The sequence below is a fragment of the Gopherus evgoodei genome, chromosome 10, assembly GCF_007399415.2.
Source record: "Gopherus evgoodei ecotype Sinaloan lineage chromosome 10, rGopEvg1_v1.p, whole genome shotgun sequence".
NCBI classification, from domain to species: domain Eukaryota; kingdom Metazoa; phylum Chordata; order Testudines; family Testudinidae; genus Gopherus; species Gopherus evgoodei.
Window position 1 is genome coordinate 2,645,687 of NC_044331.1, and position 24,653 is coordinate 2,670,339.

Consider the following 24,653-nt stretch of genomic DNA (forward strand, 5'->3'; position numbering starts at 1 on the left):
CATTCCAAAGGGCCAGCCCAAATCTGACATATTTGAAATGGAAATGTGTTCACACACTGAATTATCCCACTGATCTAATCAGTCAGCAAAGAAAGCCACGGTGACCTTTTTGTCTATAAAACTCCCCTTCTGGCCAACCTTTTCTCTGGCAGTTTGGATGTTCGCTTTCCCATATATAGCCCCCTTACTTTCCTCTCCTTTAATGTGACCTTTCCTTAAACCAGTGTGTTTGCTGTCAGTCTGGCTCCTTGGATCTATTGGAAGGGGAGCTTTGGGGGCAGAGGGCTCTACAAACAAACAAACCCTCTCCTAATTCAGCCAAGATGACAATAGTCTTTTTTCCGCTAACAATTCATAATGCAGAATTTATTTATCCCTTCATCAGCAGAGAGTGAGGTTCTATGCAAAGATTCTCACTGTTCAGACTGTCACTCAGCAGTCACAAATTCTATCATTACATAAAGGAAAACTGCAGGAACACCCAACCCCAACTTACATCCATGTCATCGCAGAAGACGGAGTATGCTCCATACTGCAGCCGGCACTGATGGCTGACATCATAGAGGACTCCTGGTGGAACCAAGGGGTAGTCTACCACTTCTTTGGCAGGTGGGTCATCCAGGCACAACCCCCAGCCTCGACTGCAAACATGAAACGGATAAGTCAGAATCAAGCACACGGGGATCAATGTAGGGCAAGAAGAGACCCAGCAAAATGGGCTCTTGTAGAAAATTAGAATTGTTGTTAAAAACACAGGAAGAGTCGTAAATCTGGTGCATAAATGGCAGCGATGAGTCATTTGCAGCTGGTGAGCACTAGTAGCCCTTTGCTCTGATACCCTGCTGGAGCCGAGATTTCATGGGAGAGCCTGTTCTCACGGGCTTTCCGGACCACAATTGCTGACTCAGCACAGCTGGTGAAAGTGGCGGCAACTCCACAGAAGTCAATGGAATTACAACCACTCAGCCCAAGAGGTTTCAGTGAGCTCAATGTTAGGTACTCAGCTGAGCCAATGAGGCTGTGAGGATTTCCAGCGCTTGCTTACCCTGGTGCATGTACATACAATGTTCTGTGCTGGCTGCACGAGAACAGCTATTCCCAAGCATTACCTACCTCTTTGCTCTATTTCTGCCTGTAAAGTATTTCAGAATTTCACTTTACTCCTGCTGAAGTTAGTGGTGAAACTCCCAGGATATGGCCCACTTTGTGTGCAAGACCCCATTGAAAACTTCAATTTAACATTAAAGCAAGAGAAGAAAACGCTTCCACTCATCGGTCTGAATACAAACAACTCCAGCCTAAAACCCCATTGTTAAAGATGGGAAGGCAGCCTGGTTTTTACTGTGGTACCCTGAAAGCACTCAAGTAAGTTATTACTGAGCTTAAATGAGCTATCAGAAAGCGGAGAGCAAAATACTGCTCGGACACATTCTCAATCTGCCAAGATGAGAAATGTTAGCTATAAAATTACACCTCCCTGAGAGCAGCTGTCAGGGTTTTTCTTGTACCAGGTTAATCTGAGAGGGAAGTCTGAGTCTGCAGCCCCTTCCTTAAGCCTAGATGGAACAGCACTGGTTTCCTCTGCTCTGTTTATTAGTTTTGCTCCTTTAGAGTTTGATGAGGTGGCAGGCTTGAGGCAGACGGCCTGCACTTTAAATTCTCTCCTTGCAAGAGCATACTGAAGGGTTGAGCTCTTGGCTTTGTTCCTATTATGGGAGATAATTTTTCCTGTTCCCAGCATCTGGCTTTGTGCCTGGTGCTTTTGAAGCCCTATCTATAAATCCCTTACTCAAGGAACCTGCATGCGGTCCCACCCCACACTCCAGCCATGGAACAATAGCTTCCATTACCTGTTTCATTTAAAGGTCTCTGAGAGCTCATTGCAGTGCAATGGTTGTTATCAGGTGGAAAAGACAGCACCAGTTCTGCAGGTCATTTAAAATATAATAGCGCACAGGCTCCTTGTCACAGCTACCCTGAAAGGAGCACAGCTTAAGGTCAAGAGCTGCAAAATTAGGTCAGCTAGAGAGATGCTGTTAGTGCCGACATGGAAATAAGCAGTCAGGATATCTTATTAGCAAGTCAGGGAGGGACTCATAGAATATCAAGGTGGAAGGGACCTCAGGAGGTATCTAGTCCAATCCCCCCACTCAAAGCAGGACTAATCTCCAGACAGATTTTTTGCCCCAGATTTCTAAACAGCCCCCTCAGGGATTGAACTCACAACCCTTGGTTTAGCAGGCTAATGCTCAAATCACTGAGCAGACCCAATCTATTAGCAGACCTAATCTATTCCCAGTTAAAATTAGCACAGTAAATTGTGGGTGCTTCCTATGTGGCGTAGGACAAGTAAGGGCATCGCAAATGTGAGTGTGTGGAAAAGACTTTGCACTGCTGCATTTATTTCAGTCGTGAGGCATCAGCGTGTTTATGTTCTCACTCAATGTTATTTAAGAAAGGCCAGCTGCTGAGCTCAAGAGGATGCCAGTATGTGTAGGAGACCAAGCATAACAGTTGCACATCAAGTTGTGACAATGTTTACGTCCACAGAATCACAAGATGTAGACATAACTAGCAGCCGTTTTATGAGATTCAGGAACAAAGTCCAAATGGTGTTTCAAAGCACCACAGCAGGAGGGAACAGGCAAAATATTTTTAAACAAATGTTTACCAGCATTGGAAAGAAATCTTTAAGGATGTTTATGTTACAATGGATTTTTAACCCCATAGAGGAGATAAAGTCAGAGATGAAAAAGACAAATAAAATGGTTTCCACTCCATCACAGTTTTTTTTCCTCCTGCCTTGTGCTTCATGGATATCCAGAAAGTTATGTATTCAGCCATGCCACTGTGCTTGCATTGCAAAATGAGTGGTGATACAGTTTAACCGGTAGAGTTCATTATTCTAGGGCAGAGATGGTGCGTTTAGAGGAGATGGAAGATCCTTTTCAACAGCTATATAGGCAAACTTTAATCTTCTTTTAAGTCCTGTATTTTGGAGAACTGGAAATTTTAAGGCATAACAGCAATATCATCTTCCATTAGGCAATGCTTTCAGTACATAAGGATCCCAGTGCAGTCACATTTATGGTCAGCTCTGCTAAAATGCAGCTGCTTCCAAAGTGAAAAGCAGCCATCAACCACCATGCACCAGAGTGAGGGGAAATGTGGGACAAACAGGTAGTTTTTCAAGAGAAGCCAATGCCATAAGAGTTCAAAAACCATGCAAAGCTGACGGGATCTCGGCAGGACGGCCTTGTCCAAGAGACCCACACATAGTAAAGTGCACACAAGTCAATTTGTCTTCTCTGTGGGGAAGCAGACCTTGATCCAGGATTTAACTCTGTCTTTCTAAGAAGCCAAGCTTACACCAAAACACTGGTCTGTTTAAAAACATGTTGGCTAGTATTTATTTATTTAGTTAGTTAGCTAGTCAGATAAAGTAAGTCAGAAGCAGCCTGACTCTTCCAGAATAAAACAAATTGGAGCACAGGCCTGGGGTTCAAACACAGAGATCTCCTTCCAGTCCTTTTAACAACAGCTTCTGAAAAAATGCCTCCCTTAGCCTGTACTGGAGGTGCGTATACTCTGGGAAAGGCTTGGGGAGGGAGAATTTAGTGATTAGCTTTCCCCATGGAAATCAAGGCTCTCATACCCACAGGGCAGGAAGAAGGCAAAGCCCCTTAGCAAGCACATGTGTTACATGCATTTGCTGGAAATGGTTATAATTTGTTATAATTGCAATAATTTGCAAAATATGCTAATTTACTAAATATATGAATGGGGCACCTACAAATCACGGGGGTGGGGAGATAAGGAAAGGATAGGGTTAAACGTCTGTCATTTGAAATGGGCAGATGAGGGTAGGACGCAAGAGGATCTGACAGTTCTCTAATGTGTAACAAATCAAGGTAATAGCAAAGAAAACGTCTTCCAATGAGTCTCAAATCTTGACATCTGTCCAAATCCTGCTGGTTTTAGGAAACTGAAAGAGCTTCACCAGAAAGGGAATATGGACCAGAGGATCCTGTTTGAACTGTGAGGGACCATTTGGCTACTTAAACCTAGTGGTGCTTCTCTGGGTAACTCCTAGTTTACTGGTAAGAGGGTTGAGCCTGCAGTATTGCTGCTGGAATGGGTTTGCTTTCACTATCCTCTCCAGCCTTATGACCTGAAATCAGCTATTAAAGTGTAATAGTAAAACAGATGAGAGTAGCAACATCCTGAGGAGGCTTTAAACTCCTGACTCCTTGGAACCTCCTTACCCAATCACAATCTGAGCAGGGAGCACTCCTGGGGGAGCTGTTATAAAATTGCAAACACCTATTGCTTCAGCATTAGGGTCCTAATTCAGGTCAGTTTACAATGCCCTTGACTTCCACCGTGATGAGCATTCACAGATAGGACAAGCACTATTTGCTTGATTTAGTACCATGCATTTGTCTCAAGATGAGCTACAAGAGAATCCCACCACCAATTGCAAAGCATCTCAGCGACTCCCTGGAGGAGTACAACCAACGGCATGTTCACTAGGAACAAGTGGCAGGTTTTTAGCTGTATAATGAGGTCACAGCCAAGTTCCTCGCTCTGAGGAAGTCATGGCCTCAGTTTCATCACTTAGACGAAACGGTCTTATCAGAGCAAACAAGGCTAATGAAAGATGTCCTGGTGCTTCATACATCATACAGTTAATGTCAATGACCTACTAATACAGATGGTCAGCTCCAAAGCTCACTGACCCTCAGAGCTGCATCTCCAAGCTACAACCCTCAAAAATGAAGCTGGTAGGTACTGAGGAGAGCACCTCTAAAGGAGGCTGCATTTCCGTGGCTACTACTGTATGCATACGAGCGAATGTTCCTCACTGCCACTTTCCCCAGTCTCATCACTCGTGTTCTTTACCTCTTGAAACATCCAGAAGCAAAGATGACCAGGTTTGTTGATAGTGGTATATCAGATGCTAAAGTCTTCAGAGGCTAGTAAAAGTCAGTGAGGCATAAGGATACATTTAGAGGATGCCCTGTGGGCATTTAATTCTGGAATGTTCCTGATCTGCTTTCATTGCCATCAAATGCTTTTGCTGTTTTATCCAAGGGCTTGTCTATATGAACAAGTGTCACCGGCTTAACTTTAAGGAGTTTATTTAAACCAACTTCATTCACCTGATGCAAACCCCTGCCTGGATACTCTGATACACGTGGATTATAGCAGTTTAGCTTAAGGTGACTGGGAAGAGGTTTAAATTAACCCAAAATAAGACAGTCTTAAACCAGAATTGGAGTATCTGCACAGGGGTTTAACTAGACTGATTTAGAAACTGATTTAAGTGAAACTGGCCCGCCGGTCTCACGTAAACAAGGCCTCCCACTACATGGGATTACAGCCTATCACACAGTCAGATACACTTCCGCACAACATGCAGTGAGTAGCGTGTACCCCCAGGATAGACACTCTATATGTTTCCAAAGGGTGTGGCCAGTCCGGTCCCAGACAGCACTCCTCCTTTGGCCTAACGCACAATGTCTCTGCCAGTAAGGCTGCCCATCTCCTCACCCTTCCTATCACAGAGCATTGACTTTGCAGCCCCATGCAGCTCATTGAAAACGCAATGATTTAAAATTACATGGATCTTTTTCCACAAGCAGCTTCCCAGCGACTTTCCTTTCGGGACAGGTGCCCAACACTTTTAAACAGACCGTTGCTTTGAAATTAGTTGTGTCTTTCCAGCCACATGTATCTAAGTCTAATTATAGCTAGGACACACCATCATCTAGACTATGCTTGAGAGGTCTAGATTTCTGTGAGTACTATAGCACTGAACTGGAATTAAATATTATATTCCTGCTGCAATCTTTACATTCATTTCTGAGTTGAGCAAAGTCACTGCCTGGCAGCTCCAAAGCTATTTTCTTTACTTGCTCATGGAAAAACATCAAAGAGGTGTTTTATAGAAAGAGAAACAATGTATTCAGTGCCATGTCAAGTCAAGCTGTAAGAATTGGACTCTAAGCGTCACCTGCACCCATGGCATTGCATTGCTGTTCCTTAAGACTGGCTTGTTCACTGCCTGATGTGAAACTTCAGTCAAAAGAACAAGGGCGAAAAAACCTGCTCCTTGATCTCTCCATGGCATTTGGTACGGCCATTCAGTCTCTAGATAACTGTAACAAACAGACAAAGAATAATTACTCCTGATATTTTGGTTTTGATGCCATGAGCTCTCCCCTGCCTATGGCGCATGCTAGTCTAGTCTCCTGTGGGCTGGAATACTTTGGTCTCATTTCGGTCGTTGGGGTTGGTGTGTGATTGGAGTTGGTGTGTGGTTGGGGTTGGTGGGCTGTGATACACAAGAGGTTAGACTAGTTGATGGCCATCGAGCCAGAGAGTGCCGTCACAACATGGAAACCTTTGGATGCCTCCTGCTTTTCAGATCACACAGAGGGAGTGGCACTAAGATAGCAAGCACTTCGTTTTCTCATTCTTGGCATCTGCCTTTGAAACCCTTTTCCTGTGTTCATGCATCATCTTTGGAAGCCAAAATCCTCCCTCATTTTGTGGGTCATTGAGCTGCAGCTCCTGTCAGACTGGCAGCCAGCCCCTTACCTCCAAGAGTACTTCTGTCACTCTATCCAAAGTATTCTCTCTCCCTTGGCCTAGACAGTGAGAGGGCTGGGAGAAATCTGGCACTGATGGGACAGGAAACAGGCATAGTTCGTTCCCCCCCATAGTAAAGTCAGTCTTCTACTTTCACTATGGAACATCTTCCCTTTGTGGTGACACCGAAGAGTCTTAATACTCTCTTGTGCTAAGGCTAGAGAGAGAAAACTACTTAGGTGCCCTACTTTAACAATGCACTTGATTGCGAGTGCACAATTGTTATCGCTTCCTAAGTCTATTATTTAAGCTGTCAGACCCCATACCAGACTTGCCTTGCAGGATGATTTGAACTACTCATGGCAATAGCCAGCTTTGCTGGCACTTGCACCAGAGACCCTTGGATCCATGAGCAGCAGAGCTATTTCTTGAGCCAAAGGAGGGTCTCCATTAGCTATTGGGGGCGATAAGATTCATAGCCTCCTCCAGACTCATGGTGGATTTCTTAGATTTAAATGGTGCTGGTCACTTTAAAAAAAATCTAGTCACAATGAGGGAGTAGGAAGAGGTGACTCGCTAGGGCGAGGCCATCTCTGGTCTTTGGGACCTCACCCAGCTGAGTGCTGCTGATCTTCATGTGAATTGTTCAGCCCCTCACATGTTCAGGCCCGGAGGCTTCCGAGCAAGACAGGTAGGTTCACATGGATGCATGCCCAGGGCAGCTCTCCATTTAACATACACATTGTTTTCACATGTTCAAATCTTTTATTGATTTCTTTCTCTCTTTTGTACAAAACTGGACAGTGCAATTTTCAATGTAAAGACTGTTACAGGCACATCTAGCAAGCCTGGGTCACAAGGGTCTAATTCCTTGGCTTATACCTCCCCACTTTCCTGCCAACGTTATTCTAACAACACAGACATTTCTGTGCTCACACCATCCCCTTTCGCTGGCCTGAGGGATGTCACAGACAATGAAATACTTTTGCTGAAGTGTTCTCTCTCCTTGAAGGAAAAGCTGCCCTTCTTGGGGGAGCAGAGAAACAGAAATTAACTGGAAATGCATCCAGATGAATCTTTTCTTTCTTGGGAAATGCGATTCAAGGTTATGGTGATCAGGAAATTCCTATTCTAAAAGTGAAGTTAAAAATAGAGGGCCAGAGCATTAGCTGGTGAAAGTCAGCATAGCTCCATTGAAGTCATAGATCTACACTAGCTTACACCACCTGAGGGCCAAGGCTGTGTATTTGAGCTGTTGGCTGTCATTTAGAGCTGAGTACCTGAGATGGGGGATCAGTGACACAACCAACCCTCACTCCGTGCCCATAGCTAGGCCTTCTGCCTGGCTGCCCGGTTCCTTACAGATGAGCACAATTTCCCCTGGCAGTGCTTTGTGAAGGCCCCCTCATTCTTTTCCCTGCAATAATGAAGAGAAATGTCCCAGCAATGCAAGGCACTTATTGATGGATGTAAATCTCTAGGCACCAGGCTAAGAACCCAATAACAAACCGAAGAGTCAGCTATGTGGTGCTAAAAATAAACAGCTGTACAAAAGAATGTGGCTCGGCCTAGCTGCAGCCTGGAATACCTCCGGCCCAGAGACAAACAGAATTCGTTTGCCTTGGAAAGTCACTCAGTGCAGAGCGGAGGGTAAAGCAAGGTAAAGCTTTGCTATGAGAACACCAGGTCGCGAGAGCATGAAAAAGTCAAACTGGCACAAGCCAGGGCCTGTGTTTTCGCATGTCATGTTTGCAGTGGCGCTGGGAATGCCTGAGAAGCAGAACAGAAGAGATCACAGGCACTTGTAGTGCTTGTCTGGGCCCAGATTGCTGTCCATCCTGTTTGCCAGTGCAAGGCAGTAGGGGGGTGGAACATTTCAGACTGAGCTGCCCCCTTTTTTCCTTGCACTGTGCTGCTGCTTCTATTGCAGGAGTGGGGAGCAGGGTCTATAGAGTGGCTACATTCCTACTCTTCCAACTGTGAAGTTCATTGTGATGGGAAAATGACATGAACTAAAGCACAGGTACTGCAATGTCTCCCTATGGCTGGAATCTCAGCCAGGTTCTCCTCTAGTTTGCACTGGTGTAAATGAGGAGTAACTCCACTGAAATCACCGGAGTGGCACTTGTGTGAGCGAGAGCAGAACCAGTATTCCTGGGCGTGCACGTGTGACAGCTGCACGTGTGAGTATCCCGACTAGTAATTAATAGAGAAAATTGGATGCATCTTAAGGATCTACACTGAGAGCAACAATCTAACACACGCATTCAAAAGACCATCTATTAGTTTATAGTGCTTCGGGTTCTTTTCTGTAGGATACAGCATAACACCACACGTTTATGTGACATGACATAAGGACATGTAATCCAGAAAGTTTTGTGTGATTTAAATGTGCATTCGGAATCGGGATTAACAGCCAATGGCACGAGGTAATGAAATGTAGAAAAGAATGTAACTGAAGTTTTACACCGCTCCGGAGCCTGAGAGTGAGTTGACACCGGTTGGCTGGATGGCAGTCATAGATCTTGTGTTGCAGTGGGAAAGAAAATAGGAGGCTGTTTAGAAAGGAGATCAGTGGCGTTGCTACAATGCTTTATTTTCGGTAAGAGAGAGGAATAACCCTAAAGTGAAATCCTGGCCCTAATGAAGTAAGTGGCAAAATTCCCATTGATTAGGGATTTGGGGCAAAAATCTGTCTGGGGATTGGTCCTGCTTTGAGCAGGGAGTTGGACTAGATACCTCCTGAGGTCCCTTCCAACCCTGAGATTCTATGAATGGGACCAGGATTTCACTGCTAGCATCCAATCCAGCACGCCCACTCCCACTCTGCACAAAGGGCTCTAATGGTCAGTCCCTGTGAATGGACTGTCATTCACGTAGGGCCTGATTCAGCAAGATGCTGAGATCCAATGGGAATGAAGGGCAGCTGTCTGCATCTCAAGGTGGGGACCAGCAATTCAGAGAACTGGGCCCGATGTTTGCTCCACAGTGCCCAAGTCCCGTCATCTAACTCCCTATTTGGGAAAGCCCCTTGGGAATACATTGACTATGAAAGGTGCTGTCCGAAAGCAAATTCCTTTCTACTCCCCAAACAGTTCTCTGTCAGCTGTCAAAATTAGATACCAGTGATCTGGAGTCTGGACACACGAGGGCTCATGAGCAATAAATGGGGGAAGAATGAGGTTGCACATTTCCACTTACCCCCAGTTCCTCCACTCAGTTCTCATTAAACAGAGAGCACATCAGGCACTAACATTTGTTGAAGACAACAGAAGGTTTCAAGTGATGCATGTTCTAGAACAGTGTTTCCCAAACTTGGGCCACTGCTTTTGTAAGGAAAGGCCCCAGTGGGCCGTGCCATGCCGTGCCAGTTTGTTTACCTGCTGCGTCCGCAGGTCCGGCTGATTGTGGCTCCCAGTGGCCATGGTTCGCTGCTCCAGGCCAATGGGAGCTGTGGGAAGCGGCGTGGGCTGAGGGACATACCGGCTGCCGCTTCCCGCAGCTCCCATTGGCCTGGAGCAGTGAACCACAGCCATTGGGAGCCATGATCAGCCGAACCTGTGGACGTGGCAGGTAAACAAACCGGCCCAGCCCGACAGGGGCTTTCCCTACACAAGCGGCGTCCCAAGTTTGGGAAACACTGTTGTAGAATATCAGAAACATTGGTTGCTAATTACAAAAGGTCCCAATCCTCTGTCCCATTCTCTGCCTTGATATGCCAATATCAAGAACATCTACAGCTCATTGTTGAATGGTCCTTTCTGCATGACCTCCACCCAAGACTGAAAGCCCTTTTGAGCTGCGTTTCAGTGAGAAGCGCTGCTTCAAGAAGTCAAAATCCCATTTACAGTAGAGGCTGAGAAGTTATCTCCAGAAGTGCTAGTGAAAAAAACCGAGCTTTTCCTCCATTAACAAAGGGCTTGCAGCTCTCTTTTTAAGGCACTGAAAATAGAGCACAATGAAGATTAAAAATGCATCCCGAGAATGTTAACCAGTAGATGAGATAAGCCACCTCTGGAGGCCCTGTGTCCTTACCAAGTCTTGTTGTAGTGTTGGTCTTGGTGTGGATGGATCAAGGCTACACAGGCCCCAAGTCCATCCACACTTCAGCCCTCTTCTTCTTCCAGAAAATTCTTCCTCAGGGGCAAACCCACCTCCACCCCCACTCCCATTGCCTCCTCACCCCTACATAAGGCTTGTCCTCCTTCCACTGTCAAGTCCTTGAACTGCCTAACAATGACTAGGCAGCCCAGCCACTCCAAGCCCATGCTGAAGGCAGCCAGCCAGTAGCAATCAGATGTGTTCTGTACCTATTCTCCATTTCATCCAGGCCCCCTCTGACTATGGCGCCAGACTCCTGACTGACTGATGAGCCCTGACGCTAGCACAGATATTGAAGGAAGGTAAGGAGAGAGGGTGGGGGACTTACTCAAGGAATCGTGTGATGTACTCCCTGCTGCAGCGGGACCAGGTGAGTGGAGAGGTGTCATACAGGAGCTGTGGAGACATGATGAAAGGTCTTTTCCCAACTGGCTCACAGTCATTGCCGCTTCCATCATGCTGAATCCCAAAACTGTGTAAGAGCACAGTCCCACAAAGGAGAGGTGAGCCACATGCTTGGATACAACCACACAGGTGCTTTGCTTTCTAGCACATTCACATCAAGCCTTACAGTACAGAGCCCCATGACAGTTTCTCCCAGTTACTCTGTTCTTAACACACCACTGCTCTGTACAGAGACTTTACCTCATCAGCAACTGTAATGAATCCAGATCCAATGCAATAAAAGTTACATCACACTGTCATTGTGAACCCAACTGGTTCAATGGACTGGACCCTGGACTGGGAACCAGGAGACCTGTGATCTATTTCTGGCTCTGTCACTGATCCACTGTGTGACCTGGGGCAAGCTACTCCCCCTCTCTGCCTTGTCTATTTAGACTGTGATCTCTGTGGGGTAGGGACTCCTGGGTGTATAGACAGTGCCCAGCGCAATGGGGCTCCAGTCGCAGTGAGGGCCTTAATGCACTACCGGACTACCAATAACTAATCCAAGGGTGGAGGGAAGTGGGTGGCTGGGTGATGTGGGGAATCCCCCCAGTTACTGCACTTTATGCAGGGCCTGCAGCAGGGCACAGAGACACAGAATCATAGGACTGGAAGGGACCTCGAGAGGTCATCTAGTCCAGTCCCCTGCACTCATGGCAGGACTAAGTATTATCTAGAGTCTAAAGTGATTCTTAACCTGGGGTGTGCGCACCCCCTGGGGCTGCAAGATGCTCTTTCTGGGGGTGTGAGACATGCCAGATTTTTTTAAAAGGTAAATCATCGAAAACATAAATTAAGCACAGGCACGTAAGTACAAATACTTTGTTTCATCAAATCTAAGCATAAGATAACGGTTGGTGTGTGGGGATCAATTTGCACCAATGGTGCCCCTGCCATTCTAGGAAAAATTTCAGGATTTGTTGCCTTTGTAAAGAAATAATAATAAATACGTAATTCTAAAAAAAGTGTGTAATTTTTCATGTATTCTTAATTTTACTGAGAAATTAAAATAAATATATAATTCTATCTCCTTCATTCTATGAATGAAGGCAATAGATATATGATATATCTAGGTTTAAACAACTGACCGACTTCAATGATTTGTGATAAGGGGTGCGAGAACATATTTTGAGAACCAAAGGGGTGCAGGCTGCAGTAAAGGTTAAGAACCACTGAAGACCATCCCTGACAGGGGTTTGTCTAATCTGCTCTTAAAAATCTCCAATGGTGAAGATTCCACAACCTCCCTAGGCAATTTTGAGTTTCAGTGCTGGAACTGGAGATGTGGACATGAGGTGGATTTGCTGCCTGTTGATTGAGGGAAGGGTGGAGACCAGGACAGCACATACCATAAGCACAGCTGAGTGGATAATACACAACAGATGATATAGCACTCAGTTAGCCTCCTTTTCTGATTGCACAACACCTGTGAGTACTTCACAATTTCCTCAGATTTAGTTGTTAGAAATCTGATGCACTTTCATGTGATTATGTTTTTAACACCACAGAAAGAATTTGATTCTTGCTGAATTAAAGCTATATTTGGTTAGTTATGACTGGTCAGATAAGTCACAGGCTATTGTTTCTGTTCCTTGATTGGGCAAGCATGCTACAGCCACAAGTATGAATTGAACGTTTGGTTTCCACAAGTACTCGTACGTTCAACTTTGCGATGTACTTTCTGTGAATAGTGCTGCCAGTAAAACGCGCTTGCACAAATGATCCTGAGAAGTGAATGCACAAAGGGCACTGAGTGCAGACTAAGCAAAGTGAGAGAAAATTCGAGCAGATACTTGCAGCTCTTTTTTTGCAGTATTGCCCAATTTTTGCAGTGGGGCATCAACACTGGCAAGACTGAAAGGCTCCCACGGTGTGGAGTCCCAAGTGGTGGCATGCACTTAAAATTGGCCCAGTGAGTTTGTCTGATATATGTAAAACCCATACAGTACAGGATACAATTTTCCAAAGCACCAAGCCCCACTGTAAGTCCCTTAGGTGTTCTGAAAATTTTGCCCACAGATAAAACTGAAGGGACTATAGCCTCATAATCTCCTCTCCATAGTTACTCTACGTCCTCCTAACCCAGAGGCCTGCTGTTCCTCTCACACTGGTGTAAGTCTGGTGTATTTCCACTGAAGTCAGTTGAATTACATTGGCCTTAATCCAGTGCAAGTGAGATCAGAATGAGGTCCAGAGAATTCAGTGCAAGAATGATTGGCTAAGCCCAACTGCCTAAAGATGATGAAAATTAGCTTGTTTCCAATTTGTTCTCTATGAACAAATATTTGTCTCATATAATCACTGCAGACACTGGCGTACAGGAACATGCTGTTCACAGTCTGAACCTTGGGGAGTCACTGCTTAGCTCCTTGTTCCTGCAAATGGTTCATTTTGTGCTTTTGCAAATGCACAACCGCCAAGCTTAATAATTCTTTTATTGTTGCTTTCCCACTCGCTGAAATGCATGGAATTAGAAATGTATTTATTACACACTGTCAGCAGTAACTACAGCTAATATGGAAAGCTCCCAGGGGCAACTGATATAAAAGACAGTGAATCAGGTGCTGACAGGGGGCTTGTCTACATCAGAAAGTTGCAGCGCTGGTGAGGGAGTTACAGCGCTGCAACTTTGAGAGTGTCCACATCTGCAGGGCATCACCAGCGCTGCAACTCCCTGTTTGCAGCGCTGGCCGTACTCCCGTTTTGTCTCGGGTGTAGAGGATCCAGCGCTGGTGATCCAGCGCTGGTAATGCAATGTAGACACTCACCAGCGCTTTTCTTGACCTCCGTGGAAGGAGGAAGCCTCTGGTAATCAAGCTGGTTTCCTTTCCCGGTTTGCTCTCTCGGTCCCGGAGCCAGCCAGCAAACCGCGGGGAAGGAGACCTGCTTGCTCGGGGTTCCGGGACCGAGAGAGCAAACCGGGAACGCCGCGGTTTGCTCTCTCGGTCCCGGAGCCAGCCAGCAAACCGCGGGGAAGGAGACCTGCTTGCTCGGGGTTCCGGGACCGAGAGAGCAAACCGGGAACGCCGCGGTTTGCTCTCTCGGTCCCGGAGCCAGCCAGCAAACCGCGGGGAAGGAGACCTGCTTGCTCGGGGTTCCGGGACCGAGAGAGCAAACCGGGAACGCCGCGGTTTGCTCTCTCGGTCCCGGAGCCAGCCAGCAAACCGCGGGGAAGGAGACCTGCTTGCTCGGGGTTCCGGGACCGAGAGAGCAAACCGGGAAAGGAAACCAGCTTCGCCGCGGTTTGCTCTCTCGGTCCCGGAACCCCGAGCAAGCAGGTCTCCTTCCCCGCGGTTTGCTGGCTGGCTCCGGGACCGAGAGAGCAAACCGCGGCGAAGCTGGTTTCCTTTCCCGGTCCCGGAACCCCGAGCAAGCAGGTCTCCTTCCCCGCGGTTTGCTGGCTGGCTCCGGGACCGAGAGAGCAAACCGCGGCGTTCCCGGTTTGCTCTCTCGGTCCCGGAACCCCGAGCAAGCAGGTCTCCTTCCCTGCGGTTTGCTGGCTGGCTCCGGGACCGAGAGAGCAAACCGCGGCGAAGCTGGTTTCCTTTCCCGGTTTGCTATCTCGGTCCCGGAACCCCCCTTGAAGCCGCCCAACAGCGCTGCAGTGTGGCCACATCTAACACCACTTGCAGCGCTGGTTGCTGTAAGTGTGGCCACTCTGCAGCGCTGGCCCTATACAGCTGTACTAATACAGCTGTAACAACCAGCGCTGCAAAATTTTAGATGTAGACATGGCCAGGGACAACAAAGCAGGCAGTAAATGGTGTTACTTAATTTAAAGGCTGTGGTTTACTATAGCTGTAGCTGTCTGTAAGTAGCCAATTTGACACATTATTCACTTTTGTATATTTCTGAGGCATTTGCTAAAAATATAATTGAAATAATGTGGAAGAAATAATGTCTGCAAAGAAGAGGATCAATGTGGCATAGCTGATATCAAACCCAATGAGGACGTAAAAGGGGAAAATGTAAAACAAACATTTAATTAATGGATCGATGAGTCCAAAGTTTAATGCAAGTCAGTGCATTAAGTCAGTATCAATACATGGTACTTTCCTTAAAGTATATATTTTAATGTAAATATTAAAGAATTTTGAAGTAGTCTTTCTTATTGCAAACCCAAATAAGGAAAAGATGAGACTATTGAACCACACTGATTTAATTAAACTTCAGATAATATATACTTACCCACAGAAATGTGATATTCACAATATGAGATGAAATTAACATTTAAATATATAATGGTTTCCTGGAGCTGTATTAATTTGATATTTAAAAGACCTTTCCAAAGGTTAACTGCATTAAAGAGGTTGGGAGAACAAACCAAACATTTGCCGCCAATTCTATAAATAAACTAAATTTGAAGAATTCCTAATTAAAAAGCTTTGTTCAAAACATTTCACGAATTCTAGTTTGCTCTTGGGCCAGCCCATTTACAGAACACCACTCAGCTTGCCTCGGAGTCAGAGACACCAAGTTCAGTCAGACTGGATTTGACATATGAATGTAACTGAGCTGGGACTCCTGGGAGTGTGCAGAGACAGGTTAAACTTAGAAAATAACAAAGTTCTAAAAATGAAACTCTCTGAGCAAAACCCGCAGGGTAAACTCAGAACTTCCACTGACTTGAGAGGGGTTGCCTGCGTAAGGCAAGGCTGAGTACAGATGGATATTTTCCCACTTTCTGTACCACATGCACTCTTTAAAGAGCTGAACAATGTCTCTTTCCAGGAGAGGGGTCATGAAAGAGATTAAACAAATCCCTAAGTACCTGTGTCCGAGTTCATGTGCCACGGTGAAAGCCAGGGGAAGTCCTGTATCCTCATTTATATTACAACTTCTGTGAGGCTGACACATTCCTGACACATGAGAGAGACCCAGAGTCTCACAAGGCCTGTTCATTGCAGCACAGATGTCTTTCCTTTTACATTCAGGGGAAAAAACAAAACACACACATAGGACAAATCAGTTATTTAAATCATAGCACCTTCCAAAGTGTCAAAATAAAACTGAGCAAAACTATTGTCTGAAAACTCTGGAGTGGGCTCAGCGATTAGATTGAAAGGGGAACTCTGAATGTTGCAAGCAATGCAAGGTTTGTATTCAGTGGGGCAGGAGTAGGCAACCTATGGCACATGTGCCAAAGGCAGCACACGTGCCGATTTTCAGTGGCACTCATACTGCCCAGGTCCTGGCCACTGGTGCGGGGGGCTCTGAATTTTAATTTAATTTTAAATGAAGCTTCTTAAACATTTTAAAAACCTTATTTACTTTACATACAACAATAGTTTAGTTCTACATTGTAGACCTACAGAAAGTGACCTTCTAAAAATGTTAAAATGTATTACTGGCATGCGAAACCTTAAATTAGAGTGAATACATGAAGACTCAGCAGAGCACTTCTGAAAGGTTGCCGACCCCTGGAGTAGGGGATTGTAAACATCTCCCTGAATAGAAGGGACTCTGGTCTCACTTCTATATAGTAGGCTCTCGGTACTGTGTACCTGATGGATACAATTTGCACAGTGCCATTATATCTGCCTCCTATGGCTAACTGGGCACTGGTGTTCCATCCTGGGACATGACATAGTATCTGACTAACCCTGCTGTAACATATATAGTGTGTATATAAAAGGTGACAACATATTAAGTGGCTAAACAGAAACAAAGAGTGGATGCATCTGAACATAATAGATTTATGACCCTCTTTTTCCATTTGCTCTCCCAGGAGCCCAGCTTACTAAGGAGCCTGATTAATTTAAAATCAAAAGGTGCTTGGTTACATTAATTGGACTTTAAAAGCACAGCTGGGGCTGGGAATAATTAAGCAATGGAACACGACAGGAGGCCAGTGCATTTCTTGGGGGATCACGGCAACCCCAGGTAGCTATGGCTGTGACTACAGCTGCCCAAGAAGGACAATAACAATAACCCCACAGGCATGTACTGCCCTGCAGTGTCTTATTTCTACTGCAAAATAGATCTCCTGGAGAAAATGGGAGTGTTGTGGGAGATGCCGTGCTTGTGAATGCTTTGGGAGTTACTGAAACAACTTGATATCTCCATAGACCAGACTGCAGTGGCTTAAAGTCTGCAGGCTGTACCCCTTACCCATAAGGAAAACACACTTGGGCTGGGATCCTCACAGAAGCCTGAAGAATCTAGGTGCCTAAATCCCACAGGATTTCACTGGGAATTAGGCACCCTCCCTGATGCTCTTTTGCAAATCCCTGCCTTGATCCATAAGACAAAATGGCAAGTTTATACAAGTAAACATCCCCGATGGGGGTCAGGAAACTGAAGATGGGGTCAAACCAAACCCCTGCATTTTAACAGCCCCAGATGCTGGTAAATTTGAATCCATATTCCAGATTTGGATCTGAACTCTGAGGCTAGCGCCGATTTTGGGAATAGGCTAATCACAAAACAGCAGGTTGCATCTCTAGTCACATGTGTAAGACTCAAAAAAGGGCCCACATAAGGAAAATGGAATTTAAATAGCATCCTCTTTCTCTCTCTCTCTCACATTAGATCCTAGTGTCTCTCTCTATCTCCCAGCTTTGTAGGTATTTCTAACTACTTGGTAAATTGCTGAAACCAGAGAGCTAGCACACGCAGAAAACACAAAGCAGGATACCTGGTCAGCAAGACAGCTACATCATGATGTAGTGGGTGGGCTTCTCCTTTCACATTGATGCTTTTCTGCCATTTGCAAAAACTTCTCAAGCTGTTGTCCGCGTGATGGGTGATTTTCAAATCCTCCTGCCAACATAAGGAAGTAAAAGTCTGCTGTCATGGTGGTGTCCTTTTTGTCACTTAGAGACACCGGGGACAGATTCTGACCTCAGTTACACCAAATTCAGATTGGAAGGAACTACACTGACTTAGATGGAATTACTCCAGATTTACACCACATAGCTGAGCTCAGAATCCACCTCTTTTTTACTATCATTTGATTATGATCAAGTGGAAATGTTAGACAGTCTAGTGAAGGGAGTTAAAAAAACCTGCAGGAAAATATTCCCATTAGTCTGTCAAATCTTTTACAAGGACACAGCTGGGGGAAACAGATCAAACAGCTGAGCAACTTCAGGCTTAGCTGAGAATGATAACTGCAGCTGGGAAGCACAAACAATCAACATTTCACATTCATCATACAGTGCTGCTAGCTGGGATGCTCCTATGGGACAAAGCCAATTCTGGAAACTAGAAAGAAGACTACAACATCTGCTGAGAAACACCCTAACTCACAGTCACATCTCTGCCAGAGTGGAGCCACCCTGCCTCTAATGTTAATGGAAATGCTGCCAAGAGAAAAACGGCATGTCCAGTAGGCAGTAGAGTTAGTTCCCAGAGGTTGCTGGATGGGGAGGATGATACTTGCATTTTGTTAGGAATCCTTTAAGAACTACTGAATAAGTGGCTACTTCTCAATATAAGGGCCAGATTCTACAATGTCTCTGCCTGTGGAACTCCCACTGGCTTCCAAGAGAATCCCACCCATGCAGCAATCACAGCATCAAATCTCTAGTGCCTGTGTTTATTCTGTGGAAGATCTTTCTGGCCATGCACATGAGATGAAAGTGAGAGTTTATGGAGTTCATGGCCAGTTCTCAACTGACCATACAGAAGCATACTGAGCTGCCAAGATGGAAATGGACCAAAAATATGAGTCACATTGTTTTCTTTTTACCTCATCATCTTCTAACAGGATAAGACGAACTATTGCAATGTTGATAGGGTTTCCAATGCTGGCATCATGGAATATACCTGCCACCTGCAGAAATATAAACAGCCGGGAAAATAATGGGTGGGAGAAAGCAATCACTCTGCTTGCAATACTCATGGCAAACACATCGGATAGAGAAGCATGGTCTTAAAAGACACTGTTGGGTAGTGTAGTCCCAAATCGGAAGTTCCTTAGAATCAGGGGTGGGTTCAACGCTAAGAAAGTTCAGACCCAGAGCTGGACCTAAACAAGAATGACATGCCTACAGCGCTACTGGAAATCATTAGAGCTGTGAATTTCAACCAAAAAGGTGCATGGGAATGTGCTTACACTGCGTAATGACTGTGTATGGTTTCTCAAGGGGAACTGTTCCAACTTGGTCACTAATGATGGAGTAAATGATGTGGCACCCAAGTCTTCTGCCCCCATCATCTTCTGCTGGAACCACTAGCCACATCCAGAACTGTGTTAAGAGAGGAACAGGCTAATTGTGCCAAATTATGCTAAACTGTCTGGTGGTTTTATGATATGAGCAAATAGCACCAGGTGACTAGACTGAGATCACAAAGTTCATTTCACTTGTGACCTCAGACAAAACTGAATGTGGGTCTCTGGAGGCGAAGGGCTAGCTCATTAACCCAACTCATTAATGCCACCTAGCTTCCAATTAAATGTATCTCTGAGCTCTGAAAGATTAAGCAGCAATGTTCACCGCTGAAGCATTTGAATGCAATTACTGTAATTAACTTTTCGAGCCTGCGTTTGACTTTTATTACAGCCCTTACGGCACATAACATACATTCTCCTAGTTCTGTGCCAGGGTTTTTCCTCACCTATTACTGGCTGCTTTACTTGCCTCTTTCCCTTTAACTGTTCACAATGACACATTCCTAGGAAAGCCATTCACGTACCCAGTGCTAGCCAGGCTAGTATTTCACTCGGTCCCGGGTCAGCTGGCCCCAGCTCAGAGCATTATTTGGTGAGCTGCAGGAAGCTGTTTCTAGATGAGGTTGCTAAACACAACTGCATCTTCTCCGCAGCTCCTCTCTGACGTGTGGTACTAACACTGAAATCTTCAGGAGTCGTGAGCATGAAGGGCTTGATCCAAAGCTCCCTCAAGTCAATGGGAATCTTTGCGTTGACACCAGTTGCTTAGGATCAGGTCCAAAATGAAGGCAGGCTATTACCTTGCATTTGTTTACCAAGCAGAGAACTGTCAGCTGCCTTACATGCGTGCATAGGGGAATAAGGGAATGTTAGTCACAGCCTTCCTCCCCTGCACAAGCAACTGGCATCGCTGGAAAGGGCTGAATCCTGGAATTCAAATGACCTGTATCTATGCCACTGACCCGTATGGGTTACATTTGGGCCTCCAAGGACACCAATGGATTTCACGGTCATGGAACCCAGAACTCACCATGTTCATTACGGTCAGCACATACTTTTCTATATTTTCACTTCCGTGATACTCCACCATCTTGGCGTCCGCTACCACCAAGGTCTCCACCCACTTCTCCTTGCTGATGGAGCGCTGCTTTATTCTTCGCTTCCTCTGCTGTTTCTGTTCCCATCTCTCTCTCCGTTTCTCAGACGTCTCCAGGCTTTGTGGAGATTCTGAAGAATGGAGAAGGGAATGGGCTTTCGATAATGGCTGAAAGCTTGGTGGAATATAAGAGGATTTTTTATTTTAAAAAGGAATTAATCCCATCCAAGCCACTAGAGCCCTCAAGACACAAACCATTGACTCACAGACCATTAACTCCCTCTTACCTACTCTGTCGAGCCACATGTTCAAAAGACCACTTAGAAGAAAGGCCTCTGAACTCTTTCTGTTGCTTGGTGGCATTAGCGTATTGGAGAGAAATCCAAATGTGGGTTTGGATCAAGTTCTTTTACTGGAACTCTGCCCTGGAATATTGCACGCAGGCCATGGAGAAACTCAAACAGCAACAGGAAACCTACATTGCAGAGTTATTAATATTTTTATTTATATACCAATTTATTAGGCAACCATCAAGGAATGTCTGGGCACATACGTGAGAGATCAATAAAACTAGTGGCTGAACAATATGGATTATTTTCACCCATGCAGCACCAGAGGTTCTGTCAAGGGGACACAGCTCCTTAATACAATAAATTCACTACCCTATAAACTGGATTGATGGCTCACACCAAATCCTAGAGGTCTCCAAGGGTCCTGACCAAGCTAGAAAAGTCACCAAGACCTAACCTCAGGCTTTGTGGGGCTGCACAGGAGATGGAATTCCACTGAGAATCCCTTGGGCCTGCCACCAGGAGTTCCACCCTAGAGAGAGACAACAAGAGTGTTCATGTAAAAAAAAAACCTGGGAAAAAAGATGGCATGATGCTGAAGGGAAGCTGGAATGGGCCTAATTACACATAGCAACTGGGCAGTGTCATGTGGAGAGTTCTCCTGTGATACTGCCCCCGTGTCAGGGTCAATCGCAGGCTGAATAAGAGCTTTACTAACCGCATCATAAATAGCTGGAATTGCTTTTCTGTCCAGGCTTGAAAGGTTCAGGATTACTTCACTAACAATAAACTTGTCCATGTTTACTGTCTGCATTGTGCTTTAAATAATGAGAGAAAGTTTGTCCTCTAGTCCTAAAGAATCCCAAATATCCAGATAATTTGAGAAGTCTCCAGTGTTAAGATATCATCATGGAAGTTTAATGAAAATAACTTACTTAGAACTCATTTTTGTTGCAAACTTCACTGTAAAGCTTTGACTTATGTGGGTCTTATGATGTGGGGCAATTGGGAAAACATGGAGTTCTGGACACCAAAGGAAGTGCGTATAGAATGTTAACTGCAAACACTGTCCTAAATACTCACCCTGCTGTATGTATATGTTCACTGTATGCAGCAGGACACATTGGCAGAAAACAATATATGTGGTGAATGTACCATTACCTTGCTGGGTATTGTTTTATACATAAAATCAGCCCCTTTAATAATCCAAAGTGGTAGGACCAGAGTAATGGAAATCCTACGGATTTTCTACATGCTCTTTTCCAAAGTGTGATTTGGACTAAATTACTAGTCCATACTCTAGTAGAAATTTACATGCATCATCATCTGGGCAAATGAGGCCCCGGGGGATTCACTCATTCATTCAGTATCATAAATTAATAGATTTTTAAGGCCAAAAGGGATCATTTGCTTGTAATGATAGACTAAAGATGCTCAATGTATTTAGCTTAAGAAACAGAAGGCTATGAGATGACTTGATCACAGTGTATAAATACCTACCTGGGGAAAGACTTCTGATACAGAGACCTCTCCAATCTATCAGACAAGGGCTGAACAAGGTTCAACGTTTGGGAGCTGAAGCTATGCCAATTCAGTCCTAGGTGTAAATTTTTAAGAGTGAGAGTAACTAACCACTGGAACAACTTTCCCTAGGTACTTGGTGGAGTAGGGCCACGGCTCTGGGAGGGGGGATGTAGACAGGGGAAAGGGGGCTGAGGCTAGGACAGGGGGCAGGAGCAGAGCCTCGTCCAAGGGCCTTGGCCAGCAGTGGGGGTCCTGGGCATGGGGCCAGCAGCCACGGCCAGGAGCAGAGCCTTGAGAGCAGGGCCAGCAGCCGGGGCCAGAGCCAGGGCCAGGAGCGGAGCTGAGTGGCACTTGCTCCCCACCCCTCCCCCAGGGGTGCTGGCCAGGCTCCAGCCGTGCCCCCCAGAACATTCCTCCATGCCCCCTAGGGGGCACGCCCCACAGATCAGGGGCCTCTGGACTAGAAGATCACAGTGGACTCTCTTGACCTTTAAATCTATGAATCATTTAGTCTCATCCTCCACATGGTACAGGCTACAGAATTTCACCCAGTGATTCCTGCATCAAGCCCCCAGTATGTTCAGAGTGTCTTAGAGTTACCCATCACATAGAGATTTACTGCTCCTCTGCTATTTACGGTACTTGCACAGGGAACAAAATGCAGCTCCTGTCCAGTGCTGCTCTGTACCATGCACCCTACTTCACCTTGGACAGAATTCTACTATGCTCCACAGCCGCAGAGAAGCCACGGTAAGGATGTGAAGAATATTAGCTAATATTATTAACCAGCCCTTGTCCATCTCCTTCAGTGTCAGAAGGACACGTGATTGTGCTGCTGATACTCTCTGTGGCAGCAAGTGCTGAGAAGATTTGGGCTCTTGGATCAGCTTTGGAGGGTCTCACCTGTTCTGCAGTGGATCCAATCTACAAATTTTCCAAATGAGCTAGTAACCAATGAACGGTGCATTTAAAGCTTTCTGCCTTGGCGCACAAGGCAGATAATATACCGTTTGCTTCCTGCCCTGGCAATTGAGATGTCTGTCTCAGAGACTTACACAGCTCCCCATTATCACAGTAACTGAGCATTTCACAGTCTTTAATGTATTTATCCTCAAAACACCAGTTAGGTAGGAAAATAGTATTTCATAGATGCAGAGCTGAGACACAGAGAAATAAATGACTTTCCCAAAGCCACTCAAGATGTCTGTGGCAGAGCAGGGAATTGACTATGGGTCTCTCAATCCCCAGGCTGCTGCTCTTATCATTAGGCTATCCTTCGCCTCTGAAGAGAGTGGTAGCATCATTGGGAAAAGACTCAGGATTTCATAAGGGACTAGACGCAGGCCTCCTCCTCTGAGGCTGGCACAGGTTCACTACCAAGCCTGCAAAATCGAATCTCCTCTAGTTACTGTCCAATACGACAGTCAATGTTTGAGGCACAAAATGTAATTTGGAAACTCTTGGGTGATGCTGCAGTGATCATGGTGTGTTAGTACCGACTGTGATGTTGCACTCTGTATGATTTTATGAAAATATGCTAATGAGTGTGACTATAATGTAACTGGAATATGCTTCACGCAAAAGGTCTCTTGTAAGGGATCATTACAAAGCTTATAATCTACTGAGTGTGTTTGTCCTATTTCTATAATTGTATCACTCTTGTATCTGAAACTAGAAATATGAAATATAACTCTGGGGGCCTATTGTAATGATGCAAAGTGTGGGCCATTAATGGTGCTTTGGAATCTTGATGGCTCCCATTAACCAGGACAATTGTCTGTTGATGGCTCTGTTTTCCTTGTAAGTCTTCCTGTACACATGTGTGCTGGCAAGTGGGTAATGAAGTCTTACAGTGACATGTGATCATGTCACCTGAACTGGAATCCATCTTTAACCTGGTGTTTTTCCATTTAGAAGGGCAGTGGGGATCCAGAGAGACAAAAGATTCCTGCCTTGTGCCAAAGCTATATAAGAAGGTGGAACAGAAGAGAGGGGGCAGCAATCATAAGAAATCCCCTAGGTATCACCTGAGCTGGAACAAGGGCTGTACCAGAGGAAAGGATTGTGCCCAGATTTAGGAAGGTGTCCAGTTTGTGACAGAAGCTTATTGAAACAGCTGAGAGAGAGGTTTATCTGTATTCAGTTTTCTTACTGTAATGGACATAGACTTGTGGGTTTTATTTTATTTTACTTGGTAATTCACTTTGTTCTGTCTGTTACTGCTTGGAGCCACTTAAATCCTACTTTCTGTATTTAATAAAATCACTTTTTACTTATTAATTAACCCAGAGTATGTATTAATACCTGGGGTGGGGCAGACAGCTGTGCATATCTCTCTCTATCAGTGTTACAGAGGGTGAACAATTTATGAGTTTACCCTGCCTAAGCTTTATACAGGATAAAATGGATTTATTTGGGGTTTAGACCCCATTGGGAGTTGGGCATCTTAGTGTTAAAGACTGGAACACTTCTTAACTTGCTTTCA

At 45.3% G+C, this 24,653-nt stretch overlaps 1 protein-coding gene across 1 annotated transcript in view; it reads right to left on the reverse strand.

The window, feature by feature from the left end:
- ADAMTS7 (ADAM metallopeptidase with thrombospondin type 1 motif 7) overlaps window positions 1-24,653 on the reverse strand; it is a 134,222-nt gene that overhangs the window by 99,069 nt on the left and 10,500 nt on the right. The window contains exons 3-8 of the mRNA XM_030578602.1: window positions 20,289-20,485; window positions 18,836-18,919; window positions 17,780-17,904; window positions 15,914-16,063; window positions 11,024-11,167; window positions 497-641 (exon numbers count right to left, since the gene is read on the reverse strand). Coding sequence (XP_030434462.1) covers window positions 497-641; window positions 11,024-11,167; window positions 15,914-16,063; window positions 17,780-17,904; window positions 18,836-18,919; window positions 20,289-20,485 — 845 coding nt within the window. The remainder of the gene's footprint in view (window positions 1-496; window positions 642-11,023; window positions 11,168-15,913; window positions 16,064-17,779; window positions 17,905-18,835; window positions 18,920-20,288; window positions 20,486-24,653) is intronic.